This window comes from Rissa tridactyla, chromosome 8, assembly GCF_028500815.1.
Source record: "Rissa tridactyla isolate bRisTri1 chromosome 8, bRisTri1.patW.cur.20221130, whole genome shotgun sequence".
NCBI lineage: Eukaryota > Metazoa > Chordata > Aves > Charadriiformes > Laridae > Rissa > Rissa tridactyla.
Window position 1 is genome coordinate 23,598,171 of NC_071473.1, and position 26,153 is coordinate 23,624,323.

At 40.8% G+C, this 26,153-nt stretch overlaps 1 protein-coding gene across 3 annotated transcripts in view; it reads right to left on the reverse strand.

The window, feature by feature from the left end:
* The window catches only part of KIFAP3 (kinesin associated protein 3), a 72,122-nt gene extending 47,688 nt beyond the window's left edge, over positions 1–24,434 (reverse strand). For all 3 annotated transcript variants that reach the window (XM_054212984.1, XM_054212983.1, XM_054212982.1), the window contains exons 1-10: positions 24,306–24,434; positions 19,319–19,450; positions 17,897–18,051; positions 16,860–16,915; positions 16,232–16,373; positions 14,579–14,678; positions 13,687–13,811; positions 13,193–13,291; positions 12,338–12,516; positions 9,836–9,998 (exon numbers count right to left, since the gene is read on the reverse strand). In XM_054212984.1, coding sequence (XP_054068959.1) covers positions 9,836–9,998; positions 12,338–12,516; positions 13,193–13,291; positions 13,687–13,811; positions 14,579–14,678; positions 16,232–16,373; positions 16,860–16,915; positions 17,897–18,051; positions 19,319–19,450; positions 24,306–24,337 — 1,183 coding nt within the window. In that variant the 5' untranslated portion in view covers positions 24,338–24,434. The remainder of the gene's footprint in view (positions 1–9,835; positions 9,999–12,337; positions 12,517–13,192; positions 13,292–13,686; positions 13,812–14,578; positions 14,679–16,231; positions 16,374–16,859; positions 16,916–17,896; positions 18,052–19,318; positions 19,451–24,305) is intronic.
* Positions 24,435–26,153: the final 1,719 nt, after the last annotated feature.

The window sequence follows — 26,153 nt, forward strand, 5'->3', positions numbered from 1 at the left end:
TGTGCAAAACATTAACTATACTAAATCAAAACCAGAACACAAACGAAGGTAAATACCTATTAAAGTGGCAGAGTGAATCCTCGTTTCGGTTTCAAACTCTGATACTCTCAAGTCAAATCTGCTGCAGAATTAGGCAAATAAGAAATCTAGATGGATAAGAATGTCACAAACTGAATATCAGATTTATACACCCTCTCACACTGCCGCCAGAAAACACTGAAATCAAGAGTTTATTCACATGTATCATAACTAGCAGTGATCTTATGAGAAAAGTGATAGAAAGGTATCTCTGCTTACCTCTATCCCTATTATTCCTTGCAACCAGCTCTGAAACAGTTGGACTAAGTTACTCCATGTGTGGTTCAGACACATAGTGGTTTGATTTACATATGTAAATATAAATCATATTGGATATATCAGTTTATTTTATCAAGAACCTGAAAGAATTTTCAAATCTGCTTATACTCAAGGAGACCAGGCAATGTAAGTAATACATTACAATATTAATTACATACTAATAACCCCTCTTGTGCTACCTTTATGTTAATTGAAACAGGCTTGAAACCATAAGCCTAACTTAAAAACCCTGATTTTGCCGTGGCTGAGGTTTTTTTGTTTTGTTTTCTTCCCCCAAAGAACTAAGTACATGCCACATCCGAAACATGGCTACAGTTATTTTTTTCTAGGAAACAAAGAAGGAATTATGATGATGAATCCTAAGCTAAAGGACTAATAAATGACTAATTTTGGTTATTTAATGTTACACCTATAGACAACAAATGAAGCTGCACATCTGGAGCCCCAGGCTCAATTTCTTTGCCTGGAACTCTATGCAAGACAGACTGAAAAATATACAGTAAACACCTCACTGCAGTACTGCTACTCATAAAAGACAACAAAGTATAGCCAGTAGGCAGACAATACACTGCATAATTTAGTCCTTTTTTTGAAGCTTGATCTTCCTACAGAAAGAAAAAAAACACATCCATTTTTGTTATTTAGGATGTCCTACAACCAATCATACTTGAACTCACACACAGAAATTGGAAGCTGATTGTTATAATATCCCATATACTGCACAAACCAGTGATAAATCAATTAGAAATTCAGATTAGAGAGAAAACAGAAGGCAACAGGGTTATCCCTGAAGGAAGAAGATAAAGTTACTTCTCTTTTCTCCACAAAAGAAATACATTTTGGGTCAGGATATGACCAAGGAAGAAAGCAAGAGATAGAAAAAGAATTAACTACTATTACAAGAAACTGGATATTAGAAGAGGTGGTTCTTAGTTTGAATCAAGTTAAGAACCACCCTTTTCCAGAGTAGGTGGAAAACATTCCACACAAAGCTGTTCCTTTAGAAGTCTCCAACCAAGCTACATAGATGAAATGCAATACAATTAAATGGGTATTTATAGGACACACATAATTTTTGCCACATCTGCACTATATTTCATTAAACAGATTACAATTACTAGAAAATATTCAGACTTCTCTGCTCTAAGAACACCTTTCCAATCTTTTGTTTGGAATTCAGTGGGAAAGGGAAAAGGTGGAGGTTTTCCATGCTCCTGGCTCTGGGGGTACACAGCCCCACCGCAGAGCGGCCTCAGTTCTGAACAAATGGTGCAGATTTACTTCAAAATGCTCCTGCTCAAAGGAGGGAAAAAAAAACCAACAATGCAGGATGCTACCTTTCACTTTGAGAACGGGATGATTTACCACATTGAAGTGGAAACTGGTTTTACCCATGTTTTGAAGGTGCTGAAGTACAAAGCTGAGGTTCAAATCTACTAAGCCCAAAAAGTGAAGTTAAATACTGGTTGAGCTTTTGAGTCTTCCAGATAACAAGAATTAAGTTCCATATTATTCAAGAGATATTGTTCCTATGCAAGCACCAGCACACTCTTACTGTCAAAGTCTTGGAAGAAAGGTAAACAATTATATTGTATTATTCTTATTGTGAAAAAACATTACAGTTTTGTTATTTAAGAGGTCATTCACTGACGATCTACAAGTTTCTCACAGATCTGATAGATTTTCCATAAGGAATAAAAGGACATTTGAGGCTCCAGCCTCACAAAGAAAGTTTTGCTTTATGCAATGACACTACTCAAATATGTAAAATTATAAGCCATCCTGCAAAGCCTCTGTATGTCAGAGACCAAAGGAATAGAAATTGAATGTATAGAGATGTACCAGCACTATACTCACTATAATGCAATAATTTTTTAATTTCTTTTTGTTAGCATATCTGTTCCCCCATCAGCTCAAAGGGTCTGAAGATAATACGGTCAACTGACAAAGGATTTCTCACCTTAGCAACTGCAGACATGGGGAATCTGCAGTTGGTCTCCAGCACTTGAGAAGATCATCTGAGAAACTCTTAGATAAACAGCAGAACCTTGTGAGTTGGAAATTTCCAAAAGGAAAAGCGGATTGTAACCTTACCCCTTACATCTGAACTTGTTAAAACTTTAGGATCTGTGGGACTACCACATCTCCATTTTTTTCCACTTGACCCTTTGAGACCATCCCTCTACCTGCAGGTTTCGCAAGGGCTCTAGAAAAGGTGCTCCTTTTTCTTCTGCCTTGGGCCCCATACAGGCTTTATGAAGATTTTACCATAGATTAGGAAGACTAGCAGAAGTGCCCCACCCCTTCTTTACAGGGACTTTCCAAGAAACTAGAGCTGGTTGGTTGTTCCATCATGCTTTAGGCATCCAAGTTATGCCCGGTAAAGCTTTCAGATGTTACACAGAAGACTAGATAGACTTTTTATTTTAAGTATTAATTTACTCTTGCAATATGCAAAGAAACAATTAAAAGAATCAAATTAATTACCTAGTCACATAATGTAAGCTTCATAGTAGAAATACCGGTTCAGGGGATCTTTCCCATTCATCAGTTCAGTGAATTTCCAAAAACTTAGCTCTTCCATCTTTAGATTGCTGCCATCTCTCCACTCCTGTCCTTGTTGCTGACATAAGCATTTCTATTTTCACTCAACACTCGTGAAGTTAGTTTCTTGTGTTACACCAAAGTTATCCTCTTCATTAAAAAAGCTAATAACACAGCCAAATGCACGTGTGCACTTGTGAGCAGCACAGCACAGCAATGAGCTTTCACTCACCTGAACAGTCAAAGGCTGAGCATTCAGATTAGCAGGGATCCACCTGTAACAGCTACAAAATGGAAAAACACTGTTTCCAATTCTGGACAGTGTTAAAGGAGTCAGAAAAATCTTACAGAAGAGAATCACAGAACAGTTAGAGTTGGAAGTGACCTTAAAGATCATCTAGTTCCACCCCCCTGCCCTGGGCAGGGACACCTCCCACCAGACCAGGCTGCTCAAAGCCCCATCCAGCCTGGCCTTGAACACTTCCAGGGATGGGGCAGCCACAGCTTCTCTGGGCAACCTGTTCCAGTGTCTCACCACCCTCACAGGAAAGAATTTCTTCCTAATATCCAATCTAAATCTCCCCTCTTTCAGTTTAAAGCCGTTACCCTTCGCCCTACCACTACACTTCCTGATAAAGAGTCCCTCTCCACCTTTCCTGCAGGCCCCCTTTAGGTACTGGGAGGCTGCTATAAGGTATTGCCGGAGCCTCCTCTCTTTTCCAGGCTTCAAAAGCTCATAAGATTATATAAAATATGATGTTATGAATTTCAGTTATTTTTTCCTGAAAATTCACTACAATTTACCAGTAGCACAAAGCATGGATATGGTGAAGGCTTTTACCTTAAAGTTAGTAAGGATTCTACTTCTGCTTCAAATACAATTAGAGATACTGATGTCTCTCTATTCTGAGTTCTATGTTTCTCAACATCAGAAGTCAATTTTTCTTCAATAATACTAAAGTTTGGTGCCTAATCCATTGTTAAGATACCTAAATAAGTGCTGGGTTCTAAGACACATCATGCACGCAACACTCTCCTTAATCAGTTAGACTTAGTAGGTTTATTCGCACTTCTAATAAGGATTTAAAAGTTGAATATTAAGAGATGTTTTTCGTTTGGGGTTTTTTTTGGTGTTTTTTGTTTGTTGTCATGGGTTTGTTTTTTTTTTTAAGCCTTGGCCATACTCACCACAAATGATAAAAAAACCCTACCATTAAAATAAATCCCTTAATAATTACTGCTTTCCAACAGACTGGTCCCTGTAGTTGAACTGTTACTTAATGTGCTTCAGCCAGCCTCTACTATAAAGGAATGGAGACACCCCAGGCAATATTCACACAACAAGTATTGGAACCAGCTGCTGCAGAGCCACCTTCGGAAAAAAAGGTTTCTCAATTTAATTGGGAAAACAGGAGGAAGCATAAATTTTACTGCCATTAATAACTTCAAGCAATCCCGATATGACTTTACCTCACCCTGATGGCTGGACATGTGCTTTTTGTTAGGGTCTTTGCCACATCTGACCCCTATTGTTTGCTCACTTGATCAGGTAAGAAAATGTATGTTTCTTTATAGGATAAACGAGGCCTATTAAAGTCAGAAAAAACACTGCAGTAGCCTATAAGAAGCTCCATTTTTCAACAGATGTGTGAAGCTCCATAAGTAGTTCATTACAAAAAGGCCAAGTGAACTCATAAAGAGAACACATCTACTTTAAGCCTTCTTAAAAGAAACTTTCATAAAAGGAACAGAACATTAAAAACCCACAGCACTCCGTTAATTAGAGAGCAAAGTACTTCTTGGGTTTTTAAACAGCAGTCAACATATAATCCAGCTTGGCTGCATACCGTATCAAGACTTGATTGTTAAGAAACCCAACATACAAGTGTTTGGCAATTCTTTGATTGCTCATTAAACCTAACAAAGAATGGAAAAATATCAGATTAATTTCAGCAGATTCCAGAAAATATTTTAGTTATAGTAAAACTCTCAAAAATTCTATCAATGAACCTAGCGAAGACACTCTTCACTGAGGACTAAATCAGACTGTCAAAGTTACCCTCTGCTCTGGCTATCTGCAGCTTAAGGAATAGAAACATCTGACCTACTTTGGAGTTTGCAAACTATTGCACAGCCCATAGGCTTCTATGTAGGATCAGGTGGCTACTACTTCTCAGTATGCTGATGCTAAGTCTTGGAACACCAAGAAATTGAGAACATCAGACCAGGAAGCTCACATTAATAAGGCATACAGGCTCAATACATACTGTGATGGCAAAACTATACCACTGCTACTTGGGACTGATTATACTCTATTTCAGAGTGTTGTATAACAAATGCTCACCTACTTGGCTGAATACAAGTACGCAAAGCCAATTTTCTTTCAGTAACTGTAATCTGTACTGGAAAACATAACCTAAGATATTCATCACCACCTAAAATCTTTTTGAGGTTGAACACCTTAGCACCATGATACACTCCCACAGCCATAGGCACAACCCTCCTGCACTCCATGTCCTATTTGGGCCTGATTTGCAAATTGTACTGTTTTGTGACCCACCTACTTTTCAGCTCACCAATACCTGTATTCAGTCAGCCCTTGATTTTTAAAAGCAGCTAGTAATTTCAAGCAACCAAGAAGAGACACTTTAGTCTGAATTCCAAGCATACTGGGTTTTCATTCTTTAAGGATGGCTTGCACTGGGAATTGAATAAAAAAAAAAAGGCATTTCAAGACAATATGCATGCAGTACACCTAAGAACTGCTCAGCAGCTCAAAGGGATGAAGATCTTCATAGAAGAAACATTCACTCTCTGCATGCAGACAGACCTACTCCTTTTACACTTTGAGCAGCAACACAGTTCCCACTGTATCAGCTTCTGCACCATTTCCTATTATTTAGACCCTTTTGAGACAAGTAACTAACGTATGGGTGGACACAGAAACCCCAGTACTGCCTGCCACACTCGCATACTGCCAGCGGCTACTTCTGAACAGGGCTCCACCAAGAAGAGTTTTGCAGCCTGCCATAACACACACAGCAGCACTCAGCTGGTTCTGCTGTACAAACTGCCTGCTGTTCTCATGGAGAATGGAGAACTATTTGTCTCACTTCACAAAGGCTAAGAAACCACTTAGACACAGCACAAAATAGCACCCTTATTAGAAGAATGTGAATCACAAACTGTGAGTATATTTAAGAGAGCTGTACTAAAAATTTTGTATTTGGTTTGGCCAGTTAACTGAAAAACAAAGTGGAATTGGTCCAAACAAGAAGTGAGATTTTTTTATTCTTCCTTGCAGACAATGTTGTATTCTGTTTGCTGCCAGGGCATTTACTTTAGAAACCAATCACACATCCAGGGGAAGAATTATGAAAAAGAGTAACATCTTCCTTCTGTCCAACAGAAGAGCATTCCCAGGGATGAAGAAAGGATGTGAATCTGTTTTCTTAAAGTTCAGCTCTATGTTTCCCCCCCTTCAGTGAGAATACCTTTCACAAGCGAGTACACTAAGCACCAAGCTCTACTATATTTGGAGCAAGTCACTCCCCTACTCCCCTTCACTTGAATTATGCCATGCAAAGCAAAATGAGAACGCTGTAAGAGCAAAGCAAACCTTTCATAGTCTATAGTAAGCTGCTTTGGTCTCTCCTTCCAAGGTGATGATTAGAGGGCACTGAATCTGTATTTTCACATTTCAGGCAAACCTCTAGTTTAAACCACTTTGTGAATTCACATGGATTCTCACCTTAATCCACTGAAGCTGTACTTCACGTAAACTGGCACATAAAGCATTCACACAGAAAATGTAGAAAAAAGAGAGATCACTCTGTAAATATAATTTCTTAAGTATTAAAGCAAAGCCACTAGTACAAAAAATGTTCTCCGTAACGTCCTGGTGACTCCACAATTACAAGGTTTTCCTAAAGAACTGAAGTCACACAAATCAACAAAATCTCTTCTCATACCTCCCCAAGCAGCTTGTGTATGGACAAGCCTGAATACAGCAGGCTGTATCTCATAAGCCTTCACAGCTCTGCTCCAGCATCTGATCTCAAGTCTGAAGCTAAATTTCCCTCAACTGCACCCAGTTCTTTGAGATTCAGAGCATAACAAAGATCAGCTGTAGTTGATTAACTTGGGTGCCTGGAGGGAGCAAGAGGAGTCTTGTCATATACAATAGTTCAGACTTGTGAAGAGAAGCCGCGAAAACTAGCAAGTGGTGTTGACTGGCAAAGCTACACGGGGAAGCAGGCATTGGCACTATTAAAAAGAAATGGCTAATTAAAATGGAAACCAAGACTAAGCAGAATTTCTCATGTCCATGCTTTCAACAGCGGCCTCAACACTCTGGAGTGAGAGGGAAAGAAAGAAGATGGTCCTTCTCCAATATATCCATGCCATACTTAATCTATTCCTGATAGCTCATTTGAAGCCAGTCCATCCCCTCCGCTTCCAGCCTCCACTTACATTTAGAGCCTTCCCGCTCCCAAGCCACTAAGTGTCCCTTGGGAAAATGCCACATCTTACAGAACTGCAGACTGCAGCCACCTCAGTGCTCAGTCCTAAACTGCTGCTTGAGAAATCCTGTCCTTTAATTCTTTGCAATCTCAAATCACCTCTTAAGCACTTACTATACTTAATTTATACTCAACTCAAACCCAGTGCTAAAGACTCAAAGGCACAGCATGCACAAATGTTAAATTTCAGTAGGCTGAGTCAACAAACTTGACCTCTGGGCATTAGGAGCTGTATGGTAACTTGTCAACAGCTGTTGAGGTGTGTTAGCACTTTAAGGTGACCTGCAAATGTAAGCCGAAGGGTACTGACTTGAATAATGTGTGTTTAATACCGAAGTAACCTGTATAAAAGGGGCATCTGGCACATGATTATTTTATTATTAAGGTTGCAGGCTTCCCTGAGACAGGACACACAAAGTGATGTATTTGAGAATTATTTGAACCACTGTATCAAGAAGAGTCTCACAAACCACAGATCTGGCTTAAGAAACAAGTAACAGACAATATTTCTACCTACATTTTCTAACCATCACACTGCAAAATATTTATCAAGCAATTCTACAGAGAGGAGCAAGGGCAAACAGCACATGCCTCTATGAAAAAAAAAAAAAAAGGTGGGGGGTGGGTGTTGAACACTTCCAAGCCAAGGAAAGAGGAACTGCCCGTACAGCCAGACAGACAATGGAGCTTCTGGAAGTACTAGTAGAACTTGCTGCAGATTACCCTAACAGCCACTTCAGGAACAGACTGCAATTTAAGCAGCCGGTTCTTCTGAGCCAAACGGCCTTCCATACAGGCCTATTTACAAGTCCAAGAGAATGTCATATGAAAAGAAATTCTCCTCTCAGTAGATACAGACACTGGAAAGCAGGTATTTAACTGATGAGTCTAGTCTGACTCTAACATTAAATTAGGAATTTCTGGGAGCAGGGACTTCTCAGTGATTTGTGTTGTACCACTGCTTGGGGTGACAAGCACTCAGAAGCCCTAGCCTTAGACCACAGTACTAGCTGCTGTGCAAACAAAGAGACAAGTTCCTGCTCCAAAAAGCTTACAATCCAAGCTGAACCAGACTACCTGGTCAGATCCTCTCTCAAATGAGAGAACTATATATTTCCTGACCAGCTTCCACTTATCAGTTTACTTTACTGCCAAATAACATTGTCTTGAGGAAAAAAAAGTATAAAGAAGAGGGATTCCAAATGCCATTTTTCTTCTTCCTAGCTCAGCCCAGAGGAGGATATCAAGTGCAAACATGGCTGTGGGGCAGAAAGCATAAAAAGATCTGAGGCATTTCAGGATATATCAGGTAGCTGTTATATTAATCACCAACAGGATTAATACCTGCTTCCAAAGCAGTGTAAATTTTCATGGTATTAACTTGTATACTAAACAGCAATAAGGCCATGTTGAAGTTGAATGCAAGATTGAGAAGGCAAACAATCCTAAGAGACTATACAAAGCTAGGGGAGAAAGCTCATCGAGTCACTGTTGCATTCCACTTGTTCCAGTCACATCTGGATACACCAGCTGCACTGGGTTTAGTAAATCCCAAACCCAACATAATCTCAGAAAGCTTTAACAATGTCTTGCATCAGTGTTTCACACATTTAGGGCTCCATAATACAAGATCTTCATCCCTCACTTAAGAATGAGCACTCAGCAATTCCTATGGCCAAATCCTGCTAAACATTTAAGCGGCCTCTAAATAGTATCAACAAAAGAGTACACAAGAAGCAACAAAAACTTCCTCCTCAGAACTCCAGCACACAATGACCAAATCAGACATCTTCTGCTTTTTCCAAACTCCTTATTGTCTCCATGGCTTTCCCCTATGGACAACAAAAAGTTTCACTTCTATCTGAAGTATCTGCGTGATCTTAACACAAGTTACAGACTGTCAAGCTGAAAATCTAAAAATCAGTCTGCCTAGAATTGAAGCTGACAAATTTCTGATCTATCTGCACCATTAAGGTGATAAGAGGCAGCACATATATCAAGCTTCATTTAAAAAAAAAAAAAAAAAAAGAGAGATAGTTGGTATCTCCATCAGCTAAGCTCTGAAGTTGCTAGCTATATTTCCTAGGTGCTCCCCCAAAATTACAAACATCACCCATGTGTCAGCTGACATGGTTTTCAGGTAGCTGTCAAGGTCATTTTTAAAGACCAGAAGACTCATTCAACAGTTTACGAGAACACAGGAATAAATCTACTGGGAACTATGTTAGTTTAAACTTCCATTTAAACCTGCATCTGAAAAGATGATTTGAATGACAAAAAGTTGGGAGTAGTGAGGAAGTTCTTTGGCATAGAGAAGAGTGATGTAGCAACTTTTAAGCACACTATGTCATGATGCAAACAGCTTCACTGTCCCTGCTGAAATGTTCATGTTAGAACAAAAGAAAACATACCTAGAAGTGCAGTGAGTTTGGGAAGCAGACCAACTTGTACCATTTTATTTCTCAGGCCTGTGTCAAAGGAAAGGTTCAGTAAGAGTCGAAGAGTGATGTTCAGCAGGTCTTCATGTTCACAGGGTACCATTTTCACAAGTTTTTCAACAATATCCATTTCAACCTGTATATCAAGAAAAAGAAAATCCATAATTCATCCAAACTTAGCTTTGTCTTCAATATAAAACCCCTCTCAGTGTGTTATATATTCACATGCACATGTATGCAAATACATATCCAATTTGTACCCATAATAGCAACTGTCAGTGCATTTTCATCTGAAACAGCTTTGCTTATGTCTGTGTGGTTGAATTCTTCTAGATCGGGTTACTGGGTAATGTTGATTAAAAAAGTTTTTGAGCTGAACAGTTCAGATGTCTTGGAAATATTCCTCACAGTTGGAATACTGCAAGAATGTGGTCAAGTCATCACTTGTAAGACTAGATTAGGGGGCGGGGAACTCATTTAAACTTAAAACACAAGCAACCCTGGCGCAACTGACATCAGAGTCAAAGAGATACCCAACCAAAAAAAGGCAGAAAATTGGCATCCAAAAAGAATTTGAGACCTTTCATTATGAATTTCAAATGAACCCCTAGACAGAACTTTGCATGTGCTCTTAGAAGCAGCATGCTGTCCTGTACGTTAATTTAATAAAAGCATGAAAGTAATCTTGAAACACGTATCACTTTCAAATTAAGAAGTGGAATCCAGGAACTGAGAAGTGGTATCAGTTCCTGAGATCATGTTCGCTTTACCAGCCAGAAAAGACATCTGAGCATTGACTGGCAAGACTTCAGAAAGTTTTTATCAACTTTTAAGCAACATTTCTCTGCTTTTATTGACATAATCTTTTAAATGCATTCATTTTTTGTTTCCCAGAACCTTCTTTGGCCAGGAGGCGGCACATAAAATTACTTTGCATTCTTAAAACTTTTGCATGTATGTAACTAGCCTTCCAGTTATAAATACACACAGAATAAATACAAAGAAAAGAAACTACAGCACTCCCCACATGACATAGTGCAATAATCAAACAACTGACTGGACACCTTTGATCAAAAACAATCAGATAGCAAGAACTCCTACTTCACTGCTTTGAATTTGTCACTTTGGATACCAAAGGAAAGAATGTGCTATAAATATATGTGGATTATTCCGTTTTACTTAGAATCAGACATTGCACAACTAATCTTGGTTCATTCTGCCTTTGACATTTTTGTGTTATTGCCTGATACAAACATTAGAACACCTTCTTCTTTCTTGGTAGCTTTCCTTAATAATACCGTGGAGAAAAAAAGTATCATCTTTATTATCAGTAAGGAATGCTCAAACAGACAGATGACCTGAAACATACAAACCTTTTCAAAAGTCTTTTCAAAACTGTTGAAAACACGCTGCAATAAATTCAACAATTTGTTTCATTTGTCTTTCCACTAAATCAAATGGAATGCGGCAAGTATGCCAGCAAATCAGTGGGCTGGAGAGATAATCCTTATTTTCCTAATAAAGTCCTTCAGGGCACTACACAAGTATAAACTAAATCAATGACCAATCACCTGATAAACAGTCTACATTCCCCAAAAACGCATGCTTGCTGTCTGACTTGTGTTAAGAAATAGGATACCCATATATAAATAAGGGAGGTAACTCATCTGCAGTGTTCAGTGCGTATGCATGTGAATGACAGTTCCAGTAACAAAGATGCAATTAATTTTCTATTGCATTCACACAGATCTTTTCCTCTCACAATTTAAATGTAACATTAATCTCAGATTACCCCTTGGATAAGGAAAATTTATCATCTTCATTTAACCAACTGGCATAAAAGCACAAAAGTGAAGACATGTATCTACTAAAAGCCATGGGGAATTAATAAAGGAGATACTTGGCTAGAGGTTAAAGTCACACAAAAAACCCACTACAATTTCAGAAGTTTGAGACTTCACCTAAGAAAAGCTTATGAAGAATAACACTGCCTCCAGTTCTTAGGAGCTACTGGCAACATGAAGGAACAGTTGTGAGGTGCCTTTGGAGACCAAGCTGACCTAGGAAATAAGTAAACTAGTCTAACAAACTGCAAAAGAATAACTACCTCACTTTCCAAGACAATACATGGCGGAGACAACACACATGCTCTCAAAATAACCTAGTTTGGGGGAAGGGTCATGAGCATCTCCAGAAGAGGGGGTATGACAAGACTTGGGTGCTGACTTCAAAATTTGGGATTTCATGTATCATATTTTGAGGTAGCTTCACTGTCTCGGATTACATTTCTTCAAAAATGTTTGCAGTACATTATGGCAGGATGTTGTACTACTTCCCTTTTGCTCATTTTACTAGTAACAAAAGTGCTACAGATATTTAGGGTGGGGACAGAGTGTCTCCCTCTTCCCTCCAACCACACAAAGTTTTCAAAGTCCATACCTTTCCAATATTGCAGTAAAGTGCTATGAGCCTTACCATATCATTTTTGTTCTCCATAAAAATGCTGAGTTTCTTCAAGAAAGATACAACGAGGATAAGCAGCTCAAAATTATCACGGTCCAGTGCTTTCACTAACATATGGACAATGTTCTTGTTTCTCATCTTCAGCTCAGTGCGAGTATCCTCAGCAAGATTTAGAAGCAGGTAAAGTGCAACTAACAAAGTCCAATACAAATCATACCAACAGATCAAAGACAATAGAACTAAACAAGTCTCTATATACACATTAAGTGCTTAAGACAAAGCTTTCAGAAGCATTCCACTCCCTTCCCAATGCATTTTGAAGGAAACTGACTATGAATGCTTTTTATTCCTGTTTAGAAAGCATTAATTCTAATAACAGCTTGAAAAAAATAATTATGATCACTGTATGTTTTTTTTTCTTTCAATTCCAGTGGGAACCATTAAAATGCCCTACCAGGAAAGCTATGCCACTCAGATCATTTCAATCTAACATTAAACATATTTTTGTACAAAAACTGAGATAGAGTGAAAGCTATTCAACTTGAGTCAGATACAGGCTGCTAGCCAAAGTTAAAAAAAACAACAAGAAACCCAACTCCTCCCAAACAACATCATGAGCAAAAGAGCAGTTAAGTGGACCACTTTTGTTATTTTTCCTCTAAGACTGACAAATCACATAATCAGATTGTTTGACAGCATGCTAACAATTTCTAAGGTGCTCATCTCCTCCCTATCCTTTGGCAATGCTCTTCCATATTCATCCACACATTCAATATGTCTAACATATCCTGGTTGTAACAAGCATCCAATAGAACCCTCTACCCATGTTCACCAACAAGGAAATAATTTGCTATTTTGATTTGGTACCTCTGAGTAGCTGTTCCTGCTTGACAACCAGGCCTTGATATTTCTTATAAGTTTTCTCATAGTCCTTTTTCAGTGTTTGGTTTTCAGGATCTTCATCAAGTAAATTGCAGAAGTTAAGGAGTTCAGATAAAAGTTATACAGTCTAGATGACTACTGTCCTCAAAGTTGTATTCAATCACTAGTAAAAAGCAAGAAAACTATGGAATAGCCAGTAGAAAGACACCACCTCAGCAACAGAGAGCAAAAATGTTCCTAAAACATACTGCTGATAAAACCTTTTTTTCTTGTGTTGTTTTAGTAACTTCAGCTTAATCTTTTCAGCAGCCCAAACTTCTCACTCTTGATTTTCTTAATATCTGCAATTATATTTTGCACTTTCTAGTAAATTCTGCTGCTTTCACACAAGTTCCTGTATGCTCACCTCGTGTAACTCAACAACAGCTATCAAGACAAGTCAGAAGTCATCAAGCTGCCCCAGCATATGAAAAGGATATCAGCTTTCTTCTTTTTAGCAAGTTCTTCCTGCCAAAGCTCATGTCTCTTCAGTTCATGGTCTATAATATTCATACAGAGAGCTCCAATTTTGTAGTGTGTGATTATTCCATGAAATTGAGAAAAACTACATTGAAGAAAAAAAACAAACACACCCGTGAGGAAAATAATAAATGCAAACCTCAAATCTGTTTTGACTTCTATGGTAGCAATGTCCCAACACTGCACCACATGAAGTATTAAAAAAAAGGTATTTATTCTGTGCCCCATTATAACACTTCTCTATTGGAAAATTATTTCAAAACAAAAACAATTCCTGAAAACATGAATAATTTTTTTTCAAAATTGTAAAAGGACAAGCAACAGTGTGTTGTTCCAAGTCAAAATAAAAACACATTCCAATTTTCATGCGTAAAGGAAAATGTTTTTTAATCAGCCCCACTTTTCATATTCTAAGTGCTTTACAGGACCCACTACTCATGAGAAACATAATAGAAGTCTAAAATCAAGTTACAATGCAAATTCTGTTCAAATTATTTCTAAGTAGGGTATGCTGAATCTCCGGCATATCTAAGTAAGAGCAAGCACTCACTTCCATTTTGAATACCATTTCTTCCCTGTAGGAATGTTGAGGGAAATAGAAGTTGTCAGCTCAGCCTATAAGCTATGGGTCAGAATCTTTACTAGTTTATTCTCAGCTCTACTACACACTACCTCACCATGGGGGTTCTTTTTGTGCCTCAATTTTGTCATTTATAATAAATGCGTTCCCGTCTCCACTATTTTTTTTCCCTGTTTCAGTGAGGTTTTGTAATGCAGTGCAGAAAACAAATAAAAAGCCATTAAGCAGAGAGAAGTTCTTATATCCCTTATACACAAGGACTTTGCACTCACCTAGAAAAGCAGAAGAAAACATAAATTATATTGGTAGCAAGTTCCACACTTTGCTTCCAGTCTTCCCTCAGCACTCTAGCCAATGCACCCAGGGCAGTTTCTGAAGCGAAACAAGATTTAGATAAGCATCAGCATTTCACTTCCCTCGTCTTTTGAGACTCAGGATTTGAATACACCTTATTCTACATCTATCAATTTTCTCATGGAAGATTTTCAGAGGTATCTCACTTTAACATATAACACTGCTCACAAGTTCTGTTTGGAGATGGTCATCCAATCACAAACCCTAAGAAGGGCCAACACACAAGAAAACTGCAACCAAACACTAAGGTCATCTTAAAACTACCACCAACCTTAAGATCTCCTGGCCTCTGCCAGCTGTATGTTCCACATTACACTGTGGCCCCTACCTAGAACATCACCACGTTCGCCTCCAAATCCCCTTTAAATTTTACCTTGACAACTATCCATTTTCATCCCCTTCTTTGTATTTATTTTCACCCCTGTAGCAACTTTGTATTATATTTCTTCTTGTCATACTTCAGCTTAATTTTCCTCTCCAAATCACTTATGTTTTCCATTCACTTTCCCCTATCCAGTCCCTCTTCACGTACACTATGTTACGTGATCAGAACGAGAAAGGCAGCAACTGGTAATTTCAAGCACTGAAACATTTGCAACAACTCATGGGGACAAGCCATTATTTGATGGCTTGCCATTCCCCTCCCATTCCAATTCTTATAACAATCTTGCTTGCTGACATTGCAGGATGGGTAGAGTACACACTGAAGTCATCAGTTACTCAAGGAATGTGGGGGTATAACGGCTCAGTAGAAGAGTAAAAGATACAAAGGAAGCAAGGGAAAAAAAAGACTAAGTTAACAAGACATGAACCTACCATTACTTTGGAGGTCTGGTTTGGACTGCCCTTACCTTTTGTTTGTCTGACACCTTTATAGAGTATAAGGTCCCTTTTTCGCCCCCCCCCCCCCAGAAGAGAGGGGGCAACAGTAAATGAGAACGTATATACATGTACGCGTACATATTTACAAAACACACTATTCCACACTGATGTAGCTCTCAAAATGCACGTGGCACAGCACGTACGTATGCAGACACAAACTGACAGCAGTGTGAACATGTCCTATTGTGCATTCTGATAAGACTTCAAAATGGATCCATAAACAAAAAGAGTATGGTGTGCTAGTGAAATACTTTGGTGATGCATCCACATCCAATTTATTATTTCTCTTGGAAACTGGACACCTATACTTATGTCAGCCTACAAATCCCATTTTCAAAGCAGGTTTACTGATCTTCAGGATACAGCTCTACATTCTCCTGTCTCCAGCAGCAATGCCAACTAAAGTTGATTTAGCATCAAAATAACTAGGATCAGAAAAAAGCCAGCTGAAGCCTATTGAGGCCAGGAAGATTTCTCTGTTAGGCCCACCTAAGAACAGTCTAAGAAGCACCCATTTGTAGAAAGATCCAACTGGGCTTTGACAGCCAGCTTATTACGTATTGAGAAGCAAAGCCTCGTAAACTAGAGAAAACACCAAATAAAAGGTGAACTACTTTTCCTATGAGAAGAAAGCACCACAAATAAACAGCACAACATTAAGAAAAGTTACCCTTGGTTTTTAAAATTACCATTGATAAGCAGTTCTTCCAAATTATCAGGATTCCTAGCCAGCTGCAGGATGAGGGCAGAGCCACGCACCTTGTCAGGAATGTCCTCATACAGTAACTCAATGTACTCATCCATGTCATTGATATTGGCAACTTCATCAATCTGAAAGCAGTCATAAGCGGGGGTTTCACAGAGAAAAAGAGATGTCAACTCAAGACAATCAATCACGACATTACTCAATTGCAAGACAAAAGAGTGCACAGCTTTGATTAAGATCTTAGGAAAAAAAAAATACAAGGAAAAAAAAATCAACACATCCAGAATCACTGCCAATGAACACCAGGAAATCTGAGAAGATTTAATTACAAAAAACAAAAGATGTTCAGACATGACTCCCTGCATCCTGTCCGATGTTCCAGACCTCGCTGTCCTGCTGCGTGCTATAGTTGGAGGGGGAAATATGCAAGTCAAGTATTTTACCCTTTATGGAGATGATTTTTATTCCATTGTGCAATATTTCCAAACCAAGTTCTTTGTTTAAAAAACAAGAAGCAAAAAAACCCCCAGAATCCTTCCTCTCCCCCCCGCCTTATATAACTGCCTAAGTAGTAAATAGGTTTGCATTTCTCTTCAAACACGAATATTTACCTCCATTCCTTCAAACGGGGGTGGATCTTTTGGCTTACTAGATTTCTCTTTCTTTTCTATAAAGAAAAAGACATGGTTGCAGTTAAGTTATGCATACTCACAGACAAAAACCATATCCAGTATTCTCATAGTAAACATTCTGGTTAAATCGAGGTCAAAGTCCTTTTGTGTCCAGCTGACCTGTCAGACTAACACAGCTAAGGTATGTCAGGTTTCTGAAGATGAACAGCCCACTGGGAGCAAAATAAACCCTCAGATGCCTTTTGACTCTTCAGCCTAAATGATCAGTTACAGTCCAGTCAGCTGGGGAGACAAAGGGTAATAAATCTTGTGCAAGCCCAGACTGACAAAACTCACTTCCACAGTGAGATACCTTAGCAGCTTTGATTCTGCTTGTACACTGTGGCAAAGCTTCCCTGCAATACACCAAGACACATATATACAGAATAAAAGAGGGTAAAACACACCAAGCAGTTACAATCAACACATATAAATAACATTAATAATAGAATCATCTAGGTTGGAAGGGATCTTTAAGATCAAGTCCAACCATCAACCTAACACTGCCAAAACCACTACTAAACCATGTCCCTCGGCACCACATCTACCCATCTTTTAAACACCTCCAGGTATGGCAATACCACCGCTTCCCTGGGCAGCCTGTTCCAATCTTTGATAACCCTTTCAGTGAAGAAATTTTTCCCAATATCCAATCTAAACCTCCCCTGGCATACATAACTTGAGGCCATTTCCTCCTGTCCTATCGCAGCCAGTAAGAAGCATCAATACCAAGTTCAACTAACAAAAAAACCCCAAAAACAAAAAAGCTTTGGTTGTTAAAAGAATTCCCTCCAATCTTGCTCCAAGATCGTATTTTTTTCCAAGTGTGATTTAACTATACATCTTCCCCACTCTCATTATCTCCTGAGAACTGATACATCAAGCAAGTTAGGATCTCAGCTAGAAAAACCTCACACAGTAGTTGTTCAGTGCTGAAGCACCCCAGTCCCAGGCTACTTTACTCCTGTATTGTTTACCTTTTCCTGCTGAGGCATCTCTGCGATTCTGCAGATAGTACAACAGCTGTTCAACTTCTGCAAGTTTGGAGGGGTGGATGAGCTTGCATTCTTCAACCACCTTTCGAGCCAGGGAAGCAATGTCTGTATTTGCATTAAGACTCTTTAGCCGAATGCTGCAACACAGATAGGTCTCTTCAGTTTTTAAATTTTTCTATCTTCAGTCCGTTGATTTATGAATGAATTAACCATTAATTTCTTGAAGTAGAAATGATCCTGATACCCCAAACACCTGTGCCATGGCTTACAAAGGTAATGTCAAAGCAGTGTCTCTCTACAACTCCAAATGGGAACTCACTGTCAAACAGATTTGACAAAACTTAACTGTCCATCAGCTGACAAGCAGCAACACTAAATGCAGCTGTATGAACAGATCCCTTATAACCATCTAAGACGCAGCAGACAGTAATTTATTTGCACTATACCCCAAAAAAGCGCACAGGACTGCAAAGGAGTACTGAGTACCTAAAAAATACAAAATGAGAAACAGCTACGGGTGTTGACTACACAGGAAGGTTCTTTTACAGTGCCAGGAGTGTCTCTTTCCAGGAATCTCTCTCTGCTCTGGCAGACCTGCAGTTAGAGCCACAAGCAACGAGCAGGAAGAAATCTCTGTGGGCATTATCAATAAGATGGATCAAAAAGCAATTCCACCACATTTCAGATGAATCAGCATAACTTGCATCTGCAAACAGACGAACATTTCTGATATCTTCAAAAATCTGAAACAATTTAAGGATTCTCTGTTTCTTCCTCAATTATTCTTCTTACATGCACTCACACAGATAGCCACTTCAACTCAAATTTTCAAAAATAATTCAGTATAGACATAAGATAAATCTACGAAAGGTCCAAACTTGCAGCTTGGAAACTAAAGTTATGGTAACTCTTTGGGTTTTTTCCAACGGGGAATGTTTTAATGCACTTAAAAGAAAAATACCAGGCAAAACTAAAATGCAGATACCGTAGTACAATCACTAGCAGGGGTGACATCAAAACAACAGGAGAGCCAACAGCTAGACCATAAGGCTGCCAAAAGGTTCAATAGCATTACTTGCTCCAACATTAACAGCCATTTGAGAAGGAACCAATCACTTCACTTTTCCCTACCTCAAGTTCCCATCACATAAAATGGGAATAATCACTTTTCTTTACAAAACACCTTTAAGTACATGGATGAAAAACAGTTTACAACATGTGTTTTAGATGTTAACTTTCCTAGGCACATGTTATTTCCTGGCTTCTAAACTCTCTGCTAACCTAGCACTAAATTTTATAAAGATTAGAACATGTTAATTCTTACAGGCTGTTAGTGCTTTGAGTTGTTGAATTTATGACTCTATGAAAAACAGACAAAACTATCAGAACTTGCTATGACCTTACATTTTCTGACATTCCTTGCGCTCCCCCAGCATGGGGTCTCCCAGCTCTCCCAGAATCGTTGCTTCCACTTCATAGTGGACAATGAGGGCTTTCTCAGATGGATGCACATCTATGTTGCCACCTTTTACCTTCCTGCAATGAAGAAAAATAAAATTAATTATGGATCAAATTATAAGCTCAGAAAACATACCAGCACATAGATCAGTAACAATAACCTGCCTCCTGTTCTGTTCAAACCCTAAACCCAAGCACTGGCCTCCTTCCACACCATAGTTAATTTCACAAAACTGTACCAAAGCTTAGTGCTAGTGGCGTATTCTTGTCCATACAGAAACAACCAAGCCATTGGTCAAGCCTTAGTCACAGAAGTAAAGTACGGAAGAAACAGGATAAATTTTTAATTTTTAAGTCTCCCAACTCTCTTAAGGAACTACAATCAGGAAAAAGATGCATTTCACAGAGAAGGTGAATTTCCCAGTTGATTCCCTCTTACATTGTCAGTATTGAGAAATCTTCTGCTAATGGCATTGATCTAGTGTGGTCATTTACAAATGGAAATTTTTCGTTAAAGACTCTCTTCACTAAATTTTTATAGTTAAAAATCTACCAAGAATGAATTGCAAATAATTTGAATTTCAACTTAACTATTCTCTCCTGAAGCACAAATCTCTTTGCTACTGTTCTTCACCTCGTGTCTGTTGCCAGATCAACAGCTGCCATCAACAGATAGAAGTCAAGCATGTCTAACTGCTTTACTACAGCTACAGATATTTTGGAAAAGCATTCTCCAGGAAAGCACTCTGGGTACGTCACTGACAAAAGGGCCTGTCCTGCTCTCTCCTCCTTTGTGCCAGCAGCTCCGTCTCCATGCAGAGATACAAGGGCCATGAAGATAGGCCTTGGATTAAAATAAAGGCCATGAAGATACACCTCATTTCTGTTTTCAAGTGATGGCAGAAACACAGTCAGAGAATACAGTTACACATTTCTGTCTTTGGTAGTAAAGCTGACACTTGCCCCTTTTTCCCTTGGTACTGCCAATAGAGTACATACAGTCATGCCATAAACCAGGCTGCTAAAACACTGCAGATTAAAAACAAGTCCCTAATGCAGGTTTGGTTTTTGGCATGTGTGGGGGGTTTTTGTTTGTCTGTTTGGGGGTTGGGATTTTTTTTTGTTTGGTTGTTTGTTTTTTTTTTTTTTTTTTTTTTTACATGGATCATATCAACAAACAGACTTATTGGTGGCTTCACCAGTAGTTGTATCAGCATAAGTGAGATAGCAGCCAGCTATAGCATTGAGTCAATTAGACCACGGAAAACTACTTCAGACTCACAGAGCTGGAAATGTGAGCAAATCCCAAAGCAGCCTTCAGTGTAACCACTCTCTTCAGAAAGCATTTGAAATGTGTGCCTCCATCTACCCAGCTGCTATGATGGCTGCCTTCCCTTCTGCAGAATACAAGTGCAAAAAATGCCTTTTTCTTGAGATACAGCTGCCCAAAAAAACCCACAGAAAGGTCTGCTGTGGGAAATGAAATCTAGTTCAACTACCAGCCTTACAAGAATGCAAAACTACAGGGCAAACAAATATAGCTCACTGCTAAAGAGCAACATCTTGCTTGATGAGATTGTAGCAGAACTCCATTTATCACTTAAGATTTTTTTTTTTTAAAGAGACTTATCATTTTTTTCCTTTGATAGTACTTTGAAGTAGATGCTTCATTACAGTCTGTTCTTTGTTCTCACAAGGTCCAGCCTTGCAGGGCAGAAAGCTTATGGCAAATCTATTTCAAAAGAAACCAGCACTCAGTCCTCCACCCCAAATATATTTCCCCCATATTTAGACCTACCAGGAGATCCCAACTGCAAATGCTCCTCCTGACAGACAAAGCTCTTATAAGTGACAGCTTGGTAAAATTTACAGGTATAAAGAAAAGGATGGCTAGAGAACAAGTGGGCCTGAAGGAGTTTGCTATCATTTTACAGGAACTAAGCTGAACTAATAGCTCAGATACAGAATTAAAGCGCGCTACAGAAAGGAAATAACACTTCTATCTACGAGCAGGGATTAAGAGGAAGGCATGAGACCTCCTCCTTTTGCCAGCAGTAAACTACTGATGAGCTTAGTGACCAGCAAATCCTCAGCCTAAGACTGCTTAAACAGTTTTAGCATTTCCCATATTTAGTTTTTTTCCTTAAGAGGGACAGATGGGTAAGCTGAAGAACTTAGAGCTGCAGTGATTTTTCTGCCCTGTCACACTGATAACCATCCTCCCTACTTCAGCTGTTTCCAAGCTAAGAGTCACAAATCAATTCACATTCAAGTTCCCCCTCTGAAAATATTTTACTTTGTGAACTGCTTGAAGACCTACACTTAAATGCACTGCCCAGACACTGAAGATGTTTTCCATTTGTAAACCACTGCACTCAGATTGCCAGCATCACAAAAAAATTTAAATCTTTGAGAAAAAAATCCCCCCACACTAAACAAACATCTACTTTATTGATTTTCTGTCCATCTTGAGTTTGTAAGCATCTAGTCATTTTATAAAACATTTAAAAATACAGACATTCTTATAACTAGTATAAACAGCAATGCACTGAGGAGCTCTCACACGCATGAGCCCATCCTTTCACTTCACTGCCTGCTTTGTCAACAAGAATCCTGCTCTATTAAAGGTTTAAAAGAGGAAGGCCTTTTCTACAGACAAAAGCTGCGCTAGCTGAGCTCACATAACCAAAGCTAGAGTGCTAATACTCTTTATTAACTAATTCCTTCAGGGGGAAAAAGCAAAACCAAACTATCCCAATTACAAGTGGCACAAATTGTGCACATGGATAAGACTGAAAATCCAATAACAAATTCTAGCAAGTCAGACTTGGTGGGAGGGGGACTGCTCATGGAGGATGACAAAGGGAAATAGGGATCAGAGAAGTACCAGACTTGCACACAAACCTAGTCATGTTAAACAGCACAGATGTTTTTTGGTTCGTGCTCCCTAAAAGAGAGAAAACTATGCTTGCTGTGGGGATGACTACAAAATAAAGACGACTCCTCCAAGATCACATAAGACGGCACAAACAGAACATGGATAAAGGATAAACAAGGATAAAAACAAGCACTGCTCTAAAGTGACAGCTATTCATTTAATTGCAGGCAGCCATTTGATTTTTACCTGTTAGCACATTTATATGACAGAACTAGTGTTCAAAGATTATCAAGAGGTTTTTTTCCCCACTGTTTCTGATTATGTGTCTTAATATGTAGCATGGGGGATGAGGGGGAAGCATAACCCAGACAGCCTAAACAGCAAATTCTGCAAATCCGTATCAGATGGAAAAGAAGTTAAAAAAAAAAAAAAGACCAGGAACTCCACAGGATTCAAGATGTGATGAATAAAGTCACCTGCATGGTAGGAGAAAGTGACACTGTTCACACCTCAAATCTTAACAGAGGCCCCTAAATGGTCTGACATCTTTTGGGATTGCTAGCACTTTTGCCCTGAAACAACTGATGGAGATCCAATAGTTGGCTGCTCAGACACTATTCTTTAGGCTGAATGGTCTGACTGCCAAACAGATATAGGCACCATTCATCACCACATCATTAACATCAAACACAGATCACCACTTAATACACCATGGTTACCTCTCAGGATCATCTCTCCACCTGCTATCTTTTCTTACCTGTGCTGCTAACATCTAGCCACACTTCCCCTCCACAACCCATCCCTAGCTATTCTTTACATCTGCCACCCATTCTGTCACCTTATCATCTTTAAGCCTTAAATCATACTCTGCTCCCTCCCCTCCAACCACAGCCTACCCTCCCACTGCTCAATACAACCAGCTCATACCCACTCCAGCAGTCCCCATCCACTCTTTTATTCTTCACCTTCTCATCCCATCCTTCCTCCCCATCTGCTTTTACATGGATTCATACTACAACTCATTTCTCACAACACTTATCCTCTCACCTTCAGTTTACCATCCCAACTCCCAAACCATTCCATTTGTCCCACCTCATTACCTGTCCACCCCAATCTGCCATGCTCTATCTCCTCCTCCAAATCAGCTCATCTCTCCCAGCTGCACCCAGAACCCGCCCTTACTGCCTAACATCCCCTTCCTGGCCTGCCTATTCCCCAAAGCAACCACCTGCCCCATTCAAGCCCCTAATACCCACATGACCCTCCCCACTCATCTCCTAATGACATCCATTCTCTTCTCCACTTGCTGTCACCTCAGTGCCTCATCCCAAATGTACACCGTAAAATGCCACCACAGCCATCCCCAAACCAGTACATCCCTCCAAACTACCACCTTCCCCCGAACAGTTACCACCAGCATGCCACCCATCCCATAGCCTATTCCAAACCCACCTAAAAACCTTCACTCACACCTAACAAAACCTCCCTCCTCCCAGTCTCCATCCAAGCATCCTGGCCACCACACCAGAGAGCCACCCCTCAGCCTGCCCCAAACAAACCTATTCCTAAACCACGCACCCAAACACCTCGCACCTATCTTCCTCCTTCCCAAACCAGTCACTCCTCAATCCCAGTCCCTCCAGTCACCTCATAATTTCCCCTCTCAAAACGCTCTCCATTCTCATCTCCCCACCCATGCATCCATCCCCAGGCCAGCCCCCACTACAACCTGCAACACTTCAGCCCCACACCCCATCACCTCCCCACAGCCCCTTCTTGCCCCTTTACTCCACAACCTCCCACTCAGCCCCCACCACAGCCTGAAACACCTCAGCCCCACAACCCTTGTGCTTCCCCACCCCACAACCCCCCCACACTCCACCGACGCCACGCCACCCCCTCAGGACAACCTGCCTCCCCTCACAACCCCACGCCCAGCTCCCCCGCCCCAACCTGCCGCGCCTCAGCCCCCTTCCAACCCCCACCACAACCTGCCGCGCCTCGGCCCCAAAACAGCCACCCCCTCCCCGCACCCTCGTCAGCCTCCCCGGTTACCTCTTGAGGTACCGGGCGTCCTCGCCCTGCATGGCGGCCAGGGGAGAGGCCTCGGCAGGGCGCGGCCCCGCAGCGCTGCTGTTACCAGGGTGAGCGCGAGCCCCGCCCCGCCGCCTTTCACCGCGCACGCGCCGCCGCGGCCCGCGCGCACGCGCAGTGCGCCCCCCGCTGCCCAGCCTGCACGGGGTGCCGGCAGCGCGCGGCGGGGTGAGGCGGGCGGGGCGCCCCCTGCAGGCGCGGGGGACGCGCTGTCCCGCCAAGCCCCGGCCGGGAGGTGTGAGGCGGCCTCCCCCCGCCCCGCTGGCACCCGTGGAGGCGCCGTGCTGTGCTGTGCTCCCAGCGCCCCTCCAGGGTGCAATGGCCGGGCAGCGGCCTCCACCCGCCGTGCTAGGTAAGCTCCCCGGGCCTAGGGCCCTCGCAGATCAGGGGGTGTAGCCGACCCCCCCGAGGGCACCCCGGTGGGGCCGTTGCCAACCGCGCTCGCTGCCTCAGGGTTTGCCCGCGCCATCACGGGAGGGACATTGGGGCACGGCGGCCTGCAGGCCCCGCGCAGGGCTGGCCGGGTGAAGCTGGTTGCCCAGCAAAGTTCATGGTGCTGAGGGGAGTGGGGCCCAGGTGGGGCACGGCCACGGGGTTTTGCGCCATGAGGGAGTCAAGAAACAGTTGTTCCCTTGCAGAAATATCCCAGCTTTTTCATGCCTGGTACTTCAGGAAGCTGCAAGCAGCAGGAATAAGGGCATTTTATTTTCCTGGTTACATTATTTAGGGAACAATTGAAGAAGGGCTGCTGTGGTGTCCCGCCCCATTATGGCCATCTGAGCTGCCACTTTTCCTCAGCACCACCTCTTAGCAAAGCCCGACCTTAAGGCAGCCTTGGTCAGCAAGGTATTTTGAAGTGTAATCTTCCTCTTGGGTCAGCAGCACTGTTGCTCAGCCACTGACACGCAGGAGGGATGGGGGCGTTACTGCTGTAGGTCCAGCCTCAGGCAAGTGGCTGGAAATCCAAAATCATGTTGGAAAAGTTACACTCTGCAGCCAGCACCTGATTCCTTTGTGTGTTTACCTTGTTTCCCAGTCACTTTAAAGAACCACCAAACAGCATCATATCCAAGAGGTATCAGAAATTATCTTAATGGGTTGTAGTTCAACTAAAGTTTGTACAAAAGCAGCATCCAGTCCCAAATGGAGATTCTTCTAGGCTATTTGTTCTAATATCCATGATAGAGGTAAAGCAGGCCCATCCTCAGCTGCCTAAGGTTCCTGTTCTCCATCTGGTTAGAAACTAACACGTAGAACTAGAGGCACCAGTGTCTTTCTGGCTTTGTGAACTCTCTCTGTACTTTCTCGAAATAGGGGTTTCATTTTTGCTTATATTTGTGAAACTCAATAAAACTGTGTGGGATTGGCAGAGATCGTTTATTTCAAGAGTTGTCTGAGGAGCAGGAGTAGTTTTTTGGGTTTCAGAATAAAAGGACAATACTGGTCTGCAGCAACTAACAGCAGTTGAATGTAAGATGCAGGGCATATCCATGCATGTGTCGTTTGCTGGAATGCTCTTTGCTGTATTACAGCTCCATTACATACAGCTGAAATGTCTGTCTACCCAGAGTCATAGGGGTAATACAGAAATAAATAATACTCAGGTAACTAAGCTTTTGTTTTTATTGTGGCAAATAAATAATAAGAATAAATACTTAATGTTTACTGATCCTGTTGAACACTAAGATTTCTTATATTTTCATAACCTGCAACAGAGCAGCAAAAAATATTTTGTGGTATCCGTACTGTGCCCTGCGTTTGTTTTAACAGAAAATGGAAAAAGAAAGTGCCCCATGAAATATAAAGTGC